This window comes from Pelophylax lessonae (genome assembly GCF_965119305.1).
Source record: "Pelophylax lessonae genome assembly, chromosome: 1".
NCBI lineage: Eukaryota > Metazoa > Chordata > Amphibia > Anura > Ranidae > Pelophylax > Pelophylax lessonae.
The window spans coordinates 15,311,357-15,327,368 of record NC_138768.1 but is presented as its reverse complement, the minus strand read 5'-3'; the positions used below and the strand labels follow the sequence as shown (position 1 = coordinate 15,327,368).

Sequence of the window (16,012 nt, the reverse complement as noted above, 5' to 3'; positions counted from 1 at the left end):
CACTGAGAAAAAAAATCAACAATATCAATGGTGATCATCAGTAAAATAAAATGCAAATACATACAAAAATGTCACTTCATCTATTTCTTACATTCCAATACTATGTCATTATCAATCTGTGCTGTATAGATCTCAACGCGTTTCGCAAATTCAATAGTTCGCTTCAAAGATATGAGTCTAAAAACAAAAAGACACACATAAAAAACTGTGACGGTACTCACCGTCAATGGGCGTGAAAGACAGAGACTTAATGGACACTGAGAATATGATGTGTATTGTATTTCAGGAGCTTGAATCATTGTCATCTGTTAGTTGCTGAGTGGAAATAGTATACTGTTTGTGTTGGTTGTTCTTTAGATATGGTAATTATATTTCTATATACAATTTCATCTGCAAATGATAATGTAACCCCTGACCTGTGGTAATCTGATCAGGAGGGGGATGTCCATGCTGTATATAAACCGTGTGAGTTGTTCAATAAAAGAGAAGATTCCAGAACAAGCTAAGTTGTCAGCTAGCTTTGTATGTAGCAGCTGGAAAATCTGATATCTATGTTCACGACTGGGAAGGAAGCCGTATACTGATGAAAGTCCACAAGTAAAGTGCGGGTTGAGGTTCCGTTACATTGGTGGTAAGCAGTGGGATGCCTCCTGCAGTCTGGGACGTCCAAACCTCCACCGGGATCCAAGGTCCGGATAGCAGAAGAGGAGAGGTACAGATATCAGCAGCCATGGAAGAGGAATTCGGAAGGAGGTTGCGAGAGATGCGAATACAGCACAGGGGACCGTTGTCAGAGAAGGTCCTGCTAGGATGGTATGATGTAATCCGCTGGGAACTCTGGAAGGAAGCACTAGCCCGTGAGCAGCGACACCAGGAAAGATCCTCCCCTCCTTCCAGGAAAGTCACTGTTCGCAGTACAAAGTTCGAATGGTGTTTTTGGGGAGACAACCGCACAAGGAATGGAAAGCTTAGTTAAGCAGGCTGGTCCAGGTAGAGATGCTGTTGGACAAGAGCTACAGAGCCCCTCACTGGTATGTAACCCAAGTGTGCCCATGGACAGCGGACAACAGCCCAATGGAAGGCTTTTGCTATGGTGGCCTGAGGCCGTTACTAGACAGGCTGTCCAAGGACCCCGACTTTGGGAGCGATTTAGAGTGGCGGATAGAGGAAATTGAGGATTACAGAGAAGAGATCCTGAACATCACAGAAGTGTTCTGGGCACTGGAAGATTTGGAGTTTTTGGCCGTTCAGGAATGGGAGCTGGAGATCGCCTACAGACGGCTGCTAGGCTTTGCTCAGCGCTGGGCCTGAGCTCCCCTTGCCTGGGAATATCCAGAAGTACCAGCTGACAGTCCAGAAATCCTGACTGAAGAATCGACAATGTGGCACTGTAATAGTGTGCTTTGCTCACCTACACCCACGGTTTGGGATGCGGAGGTCTTATGGCGGATGCAGCAAGTGCTGACTCACCTTGATGAACCGGTTTCTGCAAAGGACGAGCTTGGATGGAGGAATGCGCCTGTCCAGCCGCTGGATAAAGGTATGGGAAAAGAGGAAGCTATCTTCATTCCCCAACCATGGATCACAGATTTAATGGACTTTCCATCGGAAGATGATGTGGATGATAAATCACCTGCCAAAGTGTTGGTACTGGGCCGAGAGCCACCAGCCCATGCCCCTGACTTTCAGCAATTCCAGAGGCTGGGGGTTTAATAGACTTTTCTGCTGAGGAGGAACATCCCAGTGAGCCTACAGCAAAAGGGCGGGCATCCAGACATAGCGCTGCTGACCTCTGCCTGCAACAATTGGTGACCCAGGAAGATGTGTGCAAGGCCACTGACTTTTCAGTTTACTTTCCTGCAGAACAGCTAGCATCAGGGCCTAACATCACTGAGCGCTGCCCAACACCAACAGCAGCTTCCTTAAGAGAAGAGGCCAGGGTGAGAAGGTGGTGATCACTCCCCAACAGCAGCTGCACAGTTCAGAGAAGGTGGTCATCCTTCCTCTCCAGCGAGAGATCCACAGTCTGGGATTCGAGGAAGCCAGACTCCCTCCCCAACAGTTAGCCGGAGCAGATTATATGGAGTCCCCAGCAGAAGTGCTGGCAACAGGGCAGAGTGCTAACAACCTCTGCCCAGCACCCGCAACAGCTACAGAGTTCCAGGAAGCTGGAGAAATCTGCCCCTTGCCCCAGCGACAAGCTGATGAAGAAGTGAAGCTTCTATACCCAGCTGAAGAGCTGGCAGCCAGACAGAGTCAAAGACCTCTGCCACACACCGGTGGCAGTTCTGGAGGGCCAGGGTGAGAAGGGAGAGGATGTTGTTGTCCTCCATCCCCAGCAGTAAGTCAGAGCGGAGGAAACTGTCTTCCTTCCCCAGCCAGGATCTGCACATCAGAGAAAGGTTGTCCCAACCAACAAATGAGAGTAAGGATGATGGAGCAACTGAATCCCCTTCCCAGCAGCAGACGTTGCCCCAGAATGATGACACCAACCCAGCAGAAGAGCTGGCAACAGAGCAGAGTGCGGCTGGCTTCTGCCCTCAACGTACAAAAGATGGAGTTCCTGTGGTAGTGGATGGGACTGCGGTCTTCACCTCTATATCCCAGGGATGCTGGGCAGTTGGCCCAGGTCCCCAACAGCATGAGGGAGTGAGCCCAACCACCCTGTCTTCTCTCCAGCGGCTGAAAGGACTCCAGGGAGAAGGGCCAGTCCATGCTTCTCCTCAGCAGCGGGTAGGTTCTACGAGAGAGGCAGAGGTTGGCTGGGTGAGTAATGCTCTGTTCAGGACAATTTGCTTGGGGTACTGTGTGGGTAAAGACATTGGGGGACTGGAACTACAGACTACCTTCAAAGTCAACACATTTTGGGTCCTCTCCTGTTAGTCTCCTTCCAAAAGGGGAGAGATCTGACAGGAGTCACTTTGGTTGGGGGGCCCGTGGAACACAGCTTACCTTAGAGAGGCTGGAAAATCCCTCTCTCAGCCCCACCTATGTCTAAGTCTATTAGGGACACAGGGTGACCAAGAAGCCCAGTCTGGCCTGCCCAAACCAGACTTCCACAGACTGATCAGATATGAGAGCTCCATGCGCCCGGTTGGGACAAACTTACAACTATGTGGAACTTTGTCAAGGAAGCTGCCATGATGGATTGACTCTTTGGGACATTGTTACCCAACTAACTCAGGCACAGACTGATTGGAGGTCTGGAACCTGGTTAGTCTACCTTTAGGGGGGGGGGGAAGACATGTTACGGTACTCACCGTCATTGGGATTGAAAGACAGATACAAAATGGACATTGAGAATATGATAGTGTATTGTATTTCAAGAGATTGAGGATTGTCTGCTAGTTGATTGGCTCAGGTTGATTGAATCATTGTCATCTGTTAGTTGCTGAGTGAAAATAGTATACTGTTTGTGTTGGCTGTTCTTTAGATATGTTAATTATATTTCTGTATACAATTTCATCTGCATATGATAATGTAATCAGGCAACCCCTGACCTGATGGGGTAATTTGACCAGGAGGGGGATGTGCTCATGTGTGTATTAATTTATTGTAAAACTGTTCAATAAAAGGAGAAGATTCCAGTACATGCTAAGTTGTCGGCTAGCTTTGTATGGGGGCGGCTGGAAAATCTGATATCTATGTTCACGACTGGGAGGTAGCCGTATGCTGACAGAATTCCACAAGTAAAGTGTGGGTTGGGGTTCTGTTATAAAAACAAAGACCAAAGAACAAAAGGAGGGGGAGGGAGAGGGGAAGGAAAAATCACCATATTAAATCAGCAACTTACAGTTAATGCCATAATCAGAATCCTCTCACATAACCATTAATGTTCCTCAACATCCAATGCGACTGATCCAATGGATAACATAGCATGTTAGTAACATAGCAGTCCGATTGACATTAAGGAACATTAGTGGTTATGAGAGGATTCGGATTATGGCATTAACTGTAAGTTGCTGATTTAACATGGTGATTCTTCCTTCCCCTCTCCCTCCCTGTTATACCTGAAGGGTTTCACATGTACTGTCACTTTAAGGCTGGCTCCACCCAGGAGTGATGACAAGGGTCAAGGGGCAGAGTGGCCATCTTTAGACACATGTAGAGATGTATTGATATGCAGAGCTGTTCTGTAATGCTGTACAGTGAGTCCTGAATAAACATCCGTTGTTCCAGACCAGAGTCCTGTGTCTCTCACAACACGGAGAATATAACAGTGGCGACGAGGATGGGATTTACAAGGTTACTATCCGTGTGAGAAAGGAAAGGAAGAAAAAAAAAAACTCTGGATTGTCAGGAATACAAACACCCACAGAGCCCAGCAGGAAAATGTCATTGATCGGGACATTAAGTGAATTTGATGGCGAACAGACAACGTGGATTTCTTGGATTGAAAGATTAGAACAATATTTCTGTGCAAATGCCATCCCAGGCGACAGGCAAGTAGCAGTGTTTCTGACAGTGGTTGGTGCTAGGACATATGACACTCTTAGGGATCTCCTTTTCCCTGAAAAACCAGCAACTAAGACTTTGGCAGAGCTCCTGACACTGTTAGGAAATCACTTCCAGCCTAAACCACTAGAGATTGCAGAAAGATTCAGGTTCTATCAGTGGCAGCAGCAGCCAGGTGAAGATATTAAGGCTTATGTGCTCGCCCTTCGCAGACTAGCCTCAACCTGTTCTTTTGGGGAGTATTTACCAACTGCACTGAGGGATAAGTTTGTCATGGGACTGAATAGTGAGTCTAGCCAAAAGAGACTGTTAACAGAGAAAGACCTTACCCTTACAAAGGCAATTGAGATAGCTTCAGTGATGGAAATGGCTGTGAAAGATACAGAAGCTTTGAATCCCCAGAGCAGAAGGGAAGAGGTTAAAGAGGAAGTTTTCAGAACAGCAGTCAAGCAAACTGCAGCTAACTGTAAATATAGAACCTCACCAACCAGGACGTCAGCTTGCTACCGTTGTGGGAATACAGACCATGATCACAAAGTCTGCCGGTTTAAGGATCAGCTCTGTCATAATTGTGGAAAGGCAGGCCATCTGAAACGAGTCTGCCGTAGTAAGAAGGTGCGAAATAAACAACCTCTGAACCCCAGGACAAAGGCATATATGGTGGGAAGATATACATCGTCATCTGAATCAGAGGATGAGGAAGTGCTCCACAGATTGGACATACATCATATGCATTCAGCACCCTCAGCAATGACTGTAGAGGTAACCGTGGAAGGAAAGAAACTCAAGATGGATGTAGACACAGGAGCAGCAGTTTCAGTTATCACCCAGAAACAATGGAGAAAACTTCTGATCCGAACAACTGTCCGTCCAACACCAATCAAACTGCAGACATATTCAAAGCAGATACTCCACCCACTGGGGTACGTGAAAGTACAGGTATCCTACAAGGGTCAGACAAAGAGAATGCCATTATATATCCTAGAACATGGGGGACCCCCTCTTTTTGGGAGAGACTGGATTGCTCACTTTGGCATGCCAGACATCGCCATTAACCCCTGCAACACCGTGACCATCCCATCAGGGGATGAAGAGGGATGGGTGAAGTCCCTGAAACAGCGATTCCCGCAAGTCTTTGATAACCATTTGGGAAAAATAAAGCATGACTGTGTGAGACTCAGGCTGAAACCCAATGCCCAGCCTAGGTTCTTCAAAGCTCGGACGGTACCTTTCGCACTCCGAGCAGGTGTGGAAGCTGAACTAAGCCGGCTGGAGGAACAAGGTGTCATCTCAAAGGTAGAGCACAGCGAGTGGGCATCACCAGTTGTACCAGTAAAGAAAGCGAATGGGGACTTACGCATTTGTGGCGATTTCCGCATGGCACTAAATTCTCAACTGGAGATAGACCAGTATCCCCTACCCAGAGTAGATGACATTTTTGCCTCTCTTGCAGGAGGTCAAAAGTTCACCAAGCTTGATCTCAGGCAAGCTTATTTACAGTTTGAGGTCCACCCTTCGTCCCGCAAGTTTCTAACAATCAACACTCACAAGGGACTGTATGAATACAATCGGATGGTGTTTGGGGTAGCCTCCGCCCCAGCCATTTGGCAACGCAAAATGGATGAGATTTTGGCGGACATTCCTTTCACACAGTGCCTGTTAGATGACATGCTCATCACGGGCCTGACGGACCAGGAACACAAGCGTAACGTGGAGCTTGTGTTGGCCAGACTCCAAGAGCAGGGTCTAAAAGTGAACTTAGCGAAATGCCAATTCATGGTACCTAAATTGGAGTTTTGTGGCCACCTTGTGGATGCAGAGGGTATACACACCACGGAAGCCAAAGTTGATGCTTTAGTAAAAGCTCCAGCCCCGACCAACGTCCAGCAGCTGCGATCATACCTGGGCTTGCTGAACTATTACCACAAATTCCTGCCGGATCTAGCACACACTTTGTTTCCATTAAACAAGCTTTTGGAGAAACACTCCAGATGGAACTGGTCGGCTGCATGCCAACGTGCTTTTGAAGTTTCTAAGCGAAAGCTGTTGGCGTCACGCATGCTCGTGCACTATGACCTCCAAAGGCCTCTCACCTTGGCTTGTGATGCCTCACCCTATGGTCTAGGGGCTGTACTATCTCACGTTTTACCAGATGGGTCAGAGAAACCTGTGGCATTCGCCTCCAGGTCCTTGACAAAAGCAGAAAGCAATTACTCTCACATTGACAAAGAGGCTCTGGCGCTCATATGGGCAATTAAGAAGTTTCATCTTTACCTGTATGGTAGGGAATTCACCATACTGACTGATCATAAACCACTCCTTCAGATCTTTAGCCCTGACAAAGGCATCTCCCAGACGACTGCAGCCCGTCTTCAACGCTATGCCCTATTCTTGGGAGCATATAGCTACAAAATCCAGTATCGCAGCCATGATGCCAACGCTAATGCAGACGCCATGTCCCGTCTGACAAGGACATTAACAGACTCTTCTCCACCTGTCAAGAGTTGTCGTTACACTAGCCTGTCCTTTCTGTCTTCCGGGGAAGTAGCAGCCCATACAGCCAAGGATACCTTCCTTAAGACAATACTCTCCTGGGTACGGTATGGTTGGCCTGCAACTGTCACACAGGATTATGAGCCTTACTTCCGTAGGCGTCTGGAATTAACTGTGTCTGGCAACTGTGTTTTATGGGGAGACCGAGTGATCGTTCCACAGACCCTCCGGAGACACATTCTGGAATTGCTACATACTGGTCATCCCGGGGGCACACGTATGAAACAAAAGGCCCGAGGCTATGTGTGGTGGCCAAACCTCGACTCCGATATCACGACATATGTGAATGCGTGTGCTGGATGTGCACAAACTGCGAGAGACCCTCCTCGAGGGTGCGTCCAGCCCTGGACTTGGCCCACGGTTCCCTGGTTTCGCCTACACTTGGACTTTGCAGGCCCGATCAGAGGACACACCTTTTTGATCATTATTGATGCCCATTCAAAGTGGCCTGAGGTCGTTCCTGTTACTCAGCCAACGACTAAGGCGACGATTTCCATACTGTTACATCTCGCTGCTACGTTTGGATACCCCAGAGAAATTGTCACAGACAACGGTGCACAATTCACAAGCCAGGAGTTTCAGGGTTTCCTGACTGCCCACAACATCAAACACAAGTTGACCGCACCTTACCACCCGGCTACAAATGGTCAAGCAGAAAGGTTTGTACAGACCTTCAAACGCTATTTCAAAGCTACTGTGGCTACAAGTAAACAACAGTCCCTGTCACCCCAGCAGCTGGACTCCTTCCTTTCTGCTTACAGAACCACACCACATGCAACCACTGGGAAAACTCCAGCTGAACTTCTTTTGGGTCGGCAGCCATGGACTGTTTTGGATATGCTCCGCCCTCAAACGGTCCAGGAACATGTACGGCAGTCCCAAGACAAGAGGGTCGAACACGACGAGATTCCCCGGTTTACAGCCCAGCAAAAGGTATGGGCCCGATCTTATGGCGCTTCCAACACTCGTTGGCTTCCTGCTATCGTCGCAGAGACTTTGGGACCCAAAATGTATAGGGTCTGCCTGGAAGATGGTTCCATTTGCAGAAGGCATGTGGACCAATTGCGTTCTCGTTCTCAGCTGCCCGAATCCCTGACATCGGCTGCACCTCCAGTGTCTCAAGGATCTGCTCCTACCGGATCAGGAGGCATTGAGACTGATGCTTGGGGAGACTCTGAACTTTTGAACTCAGCTCCAACAGAGCCCTCCAGCCCTGGTCCAGAGGTCTGCTCACCCTCTGAGCTAGGGAATCCCCTCTTGGCCCCGCCGGTGTCCATTCCGGCCAGCCCTGCTTCCTCCAGCCCCGAGTCGCTGGGTGCCCGTCCTCAACGACACTGTCGCCCTCCTGACCGGTTTCAAATGCAAGACCGGTTACGAGACTTTCGACGGGCCCGCCGAAAGTGATCCGCTGCCATTTTCCCCCCGGAGCTTCCCTGGAAGTTGTTCTCACATCCGGACGTGGAAGAAACCATGTAAATCTCCTGAGTTGGAGGACTGTATTGGACAATTATGAGTTACTGTTTTATGCCTGTTCTCGTTTTGTTGTTTTTTTTTTTGTTTTTTGTTTTTTTTTTTAGGTATGGATGGAAGGTGTTATACCTGAAGGGTTTCACATGTACTGTCACTTTAAGGCTGGCTCCACCCAGGAGTGATGACAAGGGTCAAGGGGCAGAGTGGCCATCTTTAGACACATGTAGAGATGTATTGATATGCAGAGCTGTTCTGTAATGCTGTACAGTGAGTCCTGAATAAACATCCGTTGTTCCAGACCAGAGTCCTGTGTCTCTCACAACACGGAGAATATAACACTCCCCCCCCCCTTTTTTTTTTAGGTCTTTGTTTTACATGTGTCTTTTTGTTTTTAGACTCCTATCTGTTTCTCCTGATGAAGAAAACTATTGAATTTGTGAAACGCGTTGAGATCTATACAGCACAGGTTGATAATGACATAGTATTGGAATGTCAGAAATAGATGAAGTGATATTTTGTATGTATTTGCATTCTATTTTACTGATGATCACCAGTGATATTGTTGATTTTTTTTCTCAATGTATTTTTGTATGTATTTTTTCATGTAATAAATTTATGTATTTTTAACGTCCGTTGTGTCTCTCTTCAAAGTCCTATGGGCCTTTCGTTTCTGTCTTTGTGTATAAATATTATTGCGGGTTCATCATACCCCACTTAAATTGTTTACTCTTGGACTCCGCCCAGACCCATTGTGTACAAGATGCAAGGAAGCGAAGGGGGACCTGATTTATCTCCTTTGGCGGTGCCCAAAGTTCCACCGCTTTTGGACTGGCATAGTAAACACCATTAACAATACTTTTGAAGTAACCGTCTCTCTTGACCCTAAACCTTGCTTATTGGGTATACTGGATGAGGTTTTAACGGACATATATGTCAGAGAGGCGGTGTCCAGAGCACGGTTCCAAACTCGAAAGCTGATCTTGCAACATTGGATTTCTCAAACCTCTCCAACTTTAGAGATGTGGTTAGCCAACATGGGATGAACTTTGAGATATAAGCGCTTGATATATCAGCATAGAGGCAGCCCGACCCGGTTCAATAAGATCTGGGGATGCTGGCTAGCTACTCCTGGCTTGGCTCCATTGGACCTAATACTTAATAGGCTGTAACAGTACTCACCGTCACTGGGAGTGAAAGACAGATACTTAATGGACACTGAGAATATGGTTTGGATTACCTCAAATGGGTTCTGTGTTTACACTTTTGATAATGTATATTGTACTTCAATGTCAGAGACAGACAATCTGTCACTGGCAGTCTTTTCCTATTGTCTGTGTATTGAGGTGTGATGTGGATTCTGTTAAGCCTGTCTGTCCCATTGTTAATGACCTCACATATTGTTTCTGTCCAGATGGCTAGATAACTTAGGTTAATTCCATTTCTGTATACAATTTCATCTGCATATGATAATGTAATCAGGCAACCCCTGACCTGTGTGTGGTAATTTGATCAGGAGGGGGGCTGTCCATGCTGTATATAAACTGTGTGACTGTTCAATAAAGAAAAGGTTCCAGAACAAGCTAAGTTGTCGGCTAGCTTTGTATGGGTGGGCGGCTAGAATATTTGATATCTATGTTCAAGACTGAAGGAAGCCGTATACTGACGGAAGTCCAGAAGCACAGTGTGGGTCGCGGTTCCTTTACATAGGCTATTAACTTAAAGTGGGAACTCAACTGCTTAGTGTGTCCTCACCCTTGGAGTGAGAGTTTATTTTAAAATACTCGGGAAGAGATATGAGGAGAATGTCTTCTTAAACCATATGTAGGGATGCATACACTATGAGATATAATGACATCTCAGGTTCAATTGGTTTTATAAACCTGCTTTGTCTTTGTACAAGAACATTATTTTACTTTGTATTCTGCGAAAGTACTGTATAATGTAATACTTCGGAATGTGCATTGTTTATTGTACGGTTAAAAGTTAATAAACTTTATTCTGGTTTTAAAAAAAAAAAAAAAATTATATATATATATAAAATTTAATGGAAAAAAAATAGGAAAAAGAAAAGCAATCCATCCTTCCGGAGCTCAAGTGGCTAATAAAATTTTTAGATTAGGAATGTGAAGATTAAAAAATTAGGGATATATTTTTTTTTTTTGTAGTCCAGCCAAACCACAACTAATAGAACTATTCGTTCAGAAGTGAGAGTAACACACCGGAGAGAGTTGGCGCCCTCCATGTGGTCGGAAATTGTGAATACGGCACGTTCCTGGGAATGGGGGGGAGGGTACAGATGTAGAATTACCCAGTGGAAAGCAAGTTTCAGAGGGCAGAAATGGGGGCATTAGCGATAGGGTGTGCGGAGCTCCTATACCCAGGGTGGGTACGGGGAAAAATCAAGAGAGCAGCCTAAAAACATCGAAAGAGGATAAATATAACCGATCAAAATTACGAGGTTTGTATACCAATGCCAGAAGCCTGGCCAACAAGATGGGAGAGCTGGAGCTGCTGATATTTGAGGAGGACTTAGATTTTGTGGGGATAACTGAGACTTGGTTTGACAGCTCTCATGACTGGATGGCGTCCATTCAGGGGTATTCCCTTTATCGCAGAGATAGAGAAAGTAAAAAAGGGGGAGGGGTATGTTTGTATATTAAGAACAGTATACAGGTAAATATGAGGGATGATATTAATAATGGAGCTATGGACGAGGCAGAATCCCTATGGGTAGAGCTTCAAAGGGAAGGCACGGCGGGGAAGGTAATATTGGGCGTATGCTATAGGCCCCCCAACCAGAGGGAGGAGGGTGAGGCAGACCTCATGTTACAGATAGGATTGGCAGCAAGGATGGGAAATGTCATTATAATGGGGGACTTTAATTATCCAGATATAGACTGGGCAGAAGGAACCGCACACTCAGCCAAGGCTCGGCAGTTCCTAAATGTTTTGCAGGACAATTTCATGGGTCAGATGGTGAATGCACCGACAAGAAGCAATGCGGTACTTGACCTACTGATTACCAACAATACAGACCTGATCACGGATATAGAAATACGGGACAACTTAGGGAACAGTGACCATAGGTCAATTGGTTTCAGTATTAATTACAGTAATAGGAAACACAAGGGTAATATAAGGACGCTGAATTTCACAAGAGCCAATTTCCCTAAACTGCGCTCGCTGCTAGAAAATATCAAATGGGATAGAACCCTGGGAACAAAGAACACGGAGGAAAAATGGGAGTGCTTCAAGAGCATACTTAACAAGGGAGTGGGCCAGTGCATTCCACCGGGAAATAAATTTAAAAGAGCAAAACTAAACCCTGGGTGGCTAAACTCCAACATTAAAATGTATATTAGAGCTAAAGAAAAGGCCTTCAAAAAATACAAGACTGAGGGGTCATTGGCAGCATTTAAGCACTACAAAGAGTGTAATAAGAAATGTAAAGATGAAATCAGGGCGGCTAAAATAGAACACGAGAGACATATAGCGGAGGAGAGCAAAAAGAACCCCAAGAAGTTCTTTAAGTATATAAACAGTAAGAAAGCCAGGCCAGAGCACATTGGCCCCATAAAAGATGATAAAGGAAAAATGGCCACTGAGGACAGAGAAAAGGCGGAAGTGTTAAATAATTTCTTTTCTTCAGTCTTCACAAAGGAATCGGGGGGCTACACGAAACCCGCTTGTAAGGCCGAACTAAATAATACACCTCAGGAAGTGCCGCCATGGCTAACAGAGGATAGACTTAGAGCTAAACTAGAGAAACTTAACATAAATAAATCCCCGGGACCGGATGGCTTGCACCCGAGGGTTCTTAAAGAGCTCAGCCAGGTGATTGCCAGACCATTATTCTTGATCTTTAAGGATAGTTTACAGACGGGTATGGTGCCAGCTGATTGGAAAAAAGCCAACGTGGTACCAATATTTAAAAAGGGGCCGAGATATATCCCGGGTAACTATAGGCCGGTCAGCCTAACATCAGTAGTCTGCAAAATTTTGGAGGGGATGATAAGGGACCACATACAAGACTTTAGTAATGAAAATGGTATTATAAGTAGAAATCAGCATGGATTCATGAAAAATCGTTCGTGCCAAACCAATCTGTTAACCTTCTACGATGAAGTGAGCTGCCACCTAGATAAAGGTAAGCCTGTGGATGTGGTGTATCTGGACTTCGCAAAGGCCTTTGACACCGTTCCTCACAAACGCTTACTGTACAAACTAAGGAAGGTAGGTATGGATCATAAGGTGAGTACCTGGATAGAGACCTGGCTCCAGGGGAGAGTCCAGAGGGTGGTGATTAATGGGGAGTACTCGGATTGGGCGGGTGTGGAAAGTGGGGTCCCCCAGGGTTCTGTCCTGGGACCAATCCTGTTTAATTTATTCATAAATGATCTAGAGGAGGGGATATCTAGTACAATCTCAGTATTTGCAGATGATACTAAATTAGGCATGCCAATATCTTCTATGCAGGATGTGGAAATCTTGCAAGCAGACCTGAACAAAATAACGGGGTGGGCAACCACATGGCAGATGAGGTTTAATGTAGAAAAATGTAAAGTAATGCACTTGGGTGCCAGAAACCAGAAAGCAAGCTATTCACTAGGGGGTGAACCTCTGGGTGAGTCTAGGATGGAAAAGGACTTGGGGGTACTGGTAGACAACAGGCTTGGCAGTGGCATGCAATGCCAAGCCGCCGCAAGCAAAGCCAACAGAATACTGGGATGTATAAAAAGGGGGATTCACTCCAGAAATAAAGAGATTATTCTCCCACTCTACAAGACTCTGGTCCGGCCACATCTGGAGTATGCTGTCCAGTTCTGGGCACCGGTCCGCAGGAAGGATGTGCTGGAACTGGAGAAAGTCCAGAGGAGGGCAACAAAAATAATTAGGGGAATGGAGGACATCGGCTATGAGGAAAGACTACAAGCACTGAACCTATTCTCTCTGGAGAAGAGACGATTGAGGGGGGATATGATATCAATGTACAAATACTGTACTGGCGACCCTAGCATAAGGAACAAACTATTCAGAGAAAGGGAATACAATAAGACACGTGGCCACTCACTAAAACTTGAGGAAAGGCGGTTTAACCTTAAAGTGCGTAAGGGGTTCTTCACTGTAAGAGCGGTAAGGATGTGGAATTCTCTTCCACAAGCAGTCGTATCAGCGGGGAGCATAGATAGTTTCAAAAAACTATTAGATGTACACCTTAAAGACCACAACATACAGGGGTACACAATGTACGGTTAAAAGCAAACACACACGCATCATGGGTTGAACTGGATGGACTTGTGTCTTTTTTCAACCTCACTAACTATGTAACTATGTAACTATGTAACTATGTAACTATGTAAGGTGTCTCATTTATGAAGTTGAAACCTTGTATCAATATCTGTAAGGTACAATGATATCCAAGCTTTATATGAAATGACTGAGCTCAAACTGCACACAACAGAAATAGAGTTCACAGAAGGACTTTTTAAATTTATAAATAAATTAAAAAAAGACAATGAAGGCACCTAAAGGTGACCACCTGACATGGCCATTCATCCCATAGTTTTCTGTTGGCTCCATACCAAACCTCCAGGTTAATGGGGCCCATGAATCTAGACAAACAGTAGGAGTCCAGGTTTATTTTTCTCCATGTGTAGAACAAGTCCATGTTCTTGACACGTCAAGCAACCATCTCTTCCACTGACCGGAATACCAACTTTATGTTCTCTCCTTGTGATTCTCTCAACTTGACAGCCAGGAACATGACCAAATGTCCTGTGTGGATATTCCCTGGTTGGTGGTAACCAAAGAGGTCTATGATCCGGCCAGCTTAAGAGCTCTCTCTAGTTCTTGCAGCTGCTGCTGTCCTTGTGTGATCATCATCCTTATGGTGATCTGTAAAGGCAGAGGGGGTAAAAAAAGAGGACAAACACTGATATCAATCAGATTTTAATGGACCTAAAACAAAACTTTTTTTTTTTTGATGAAGAATGGAATGGTTTAAACCCCCGTTCCATTGGGGAGACACCCCTTCACTTCCTGTCCCAATGAGGAGACACCCCTTCACTTCCTGTCCCAATGAGGAGACACCCCTTCACGCCCTGTCCCATCGGGCAGACTAAACTTCACTCCCTGTCCTCTTGGGGAGACTAACCTTCACTCCCTGTTCTATTGGAAAGACTCCCCTTCACTTCCTGTCCCATTATGGAGACTTGTTCTTTTCCTGTCCCATAGGCACCACTCCTGTTTTTAGGCAGTAACCACCCTCATTGGATGATTTCCACTCTTCCTCTAACAGTTCTGGTAGCAGCTAAAAATGTAGGATTTTCGCATTAACTCCTTCCTGCCCGGCCTATTGTAAAAATGAGGGCCGGGTGGGTACACTGCTGTCCTGGGAGGCGCTCTGGTGTGATCGGTCACCCATTGTGATTCCTTCTCTGGAGTAGTACTATGTAACTATGGTAACACTGTACTGCTCTTGTCACTGTATGTAAAAAAATTAACCGGTTGCCGACCGCCGCACGACTATATTCTGCGGCGGTCAGCCCCGGCCAGGCAGAGTGACGTATCGGTACGTCACTCGCCTGTCACTGACTTGCGAGCCTATTGCGGGCGGGCGCGCGCCCGCCGCGGCTCGTTCACAGGCAAGTCAGTGCGTGTGACCGGCGGACTCGATGTCCGCCAGTCACACTGCGATCGCTCCTGTGAAGGGAGAAAGACAGAGCGGCTTGTGTAAACAAGCTGCCTGTCAGTTCTCCCTGTGTAAAAGTGAAGATCTGTCCGTTCTACTATGTAGAACGGTTGATCTTTGCTTTTACACCAATAGGAATGTCCCTGCACAGTTAGAATCACGCCCCTAGGACACACTTAACCCCTCCCTGTCCAATAAAGTTAACCCCTTACCTGCCAGTGTAATTTTTGCAGTAGCAGTGCATATGTATAGCACTGATTACTGCAGTAATGTCACTGGTACCCCCAAAAGTGTCAAAAATGTCAGTCAAGGGTCCGATCTGTCCGCCGCAATGTTGCAGTACCGAAAAAAAAAAAATCGCAGATCGCCGCCATTACGGGTTAAAAAAAAAAACACCAAAAATGACAAAAATCTTTCCCTTTGTTAGTAAACGCGATAACTTTTGCACAAACCAATCAAAATACGCTTTTTGCGATTTTTTTTACCAAACATAGGTAGCATAAAACAAATTGGCCGAAAAATGTTAAAAAATTTTGATTTTTACATTTTTTTTTGGGGAATTTCATATAAAAAAATGTGAAAAATATTGTTATTTTTGCAAAATTTACGCTCTTTTTTTGTTTATAGCGCGTGATCAAAAAATCACACAGGTGATCAAATACCACCAAAAGAAAGCTCTGTTTGTGGGAAAAAAAGGACGTCAAATTCGTTTAGGTACAGCGTCGCACGACCGCGCAATTGTCCGTTAAAGTCACGCAGTAAAAAATCGCAAAAAAACCCCTGGTCCTTTAGCAGCCAAATTCTCCGGGGCTTAAGTGGTTAAATAAAAAAAATGATTTATTT

The 16,012-nt window shown here is 45.8% G+C and overlaps 1 protein-coding gene across 1 annotated transcript in view; it reads right to left on the bottom strand.

The window, feature by feature from the left end:
• Positions 1-14,208: 14,208 nt before the first annotated feature.
• The window catches only part of LYRM2 (LYR motif containing 2), a 36,071-nt gene continuing 34,267 nt past the window's right edge, over positions 14,209-16,012 (bottom strand). Inside the window, exon 3 of the mRNA XM_082256280.1 lies at positions 14,209-14,373. Within this exon, the coding sequence (XP_082112406.1) occupies positions 14,293-14,373 (81 nt within the window). The 3' untranslated portion in view covers positions 14,209-14,292. The remainder of the gene's footprint in view (positions 14,374-16,012) is intronic.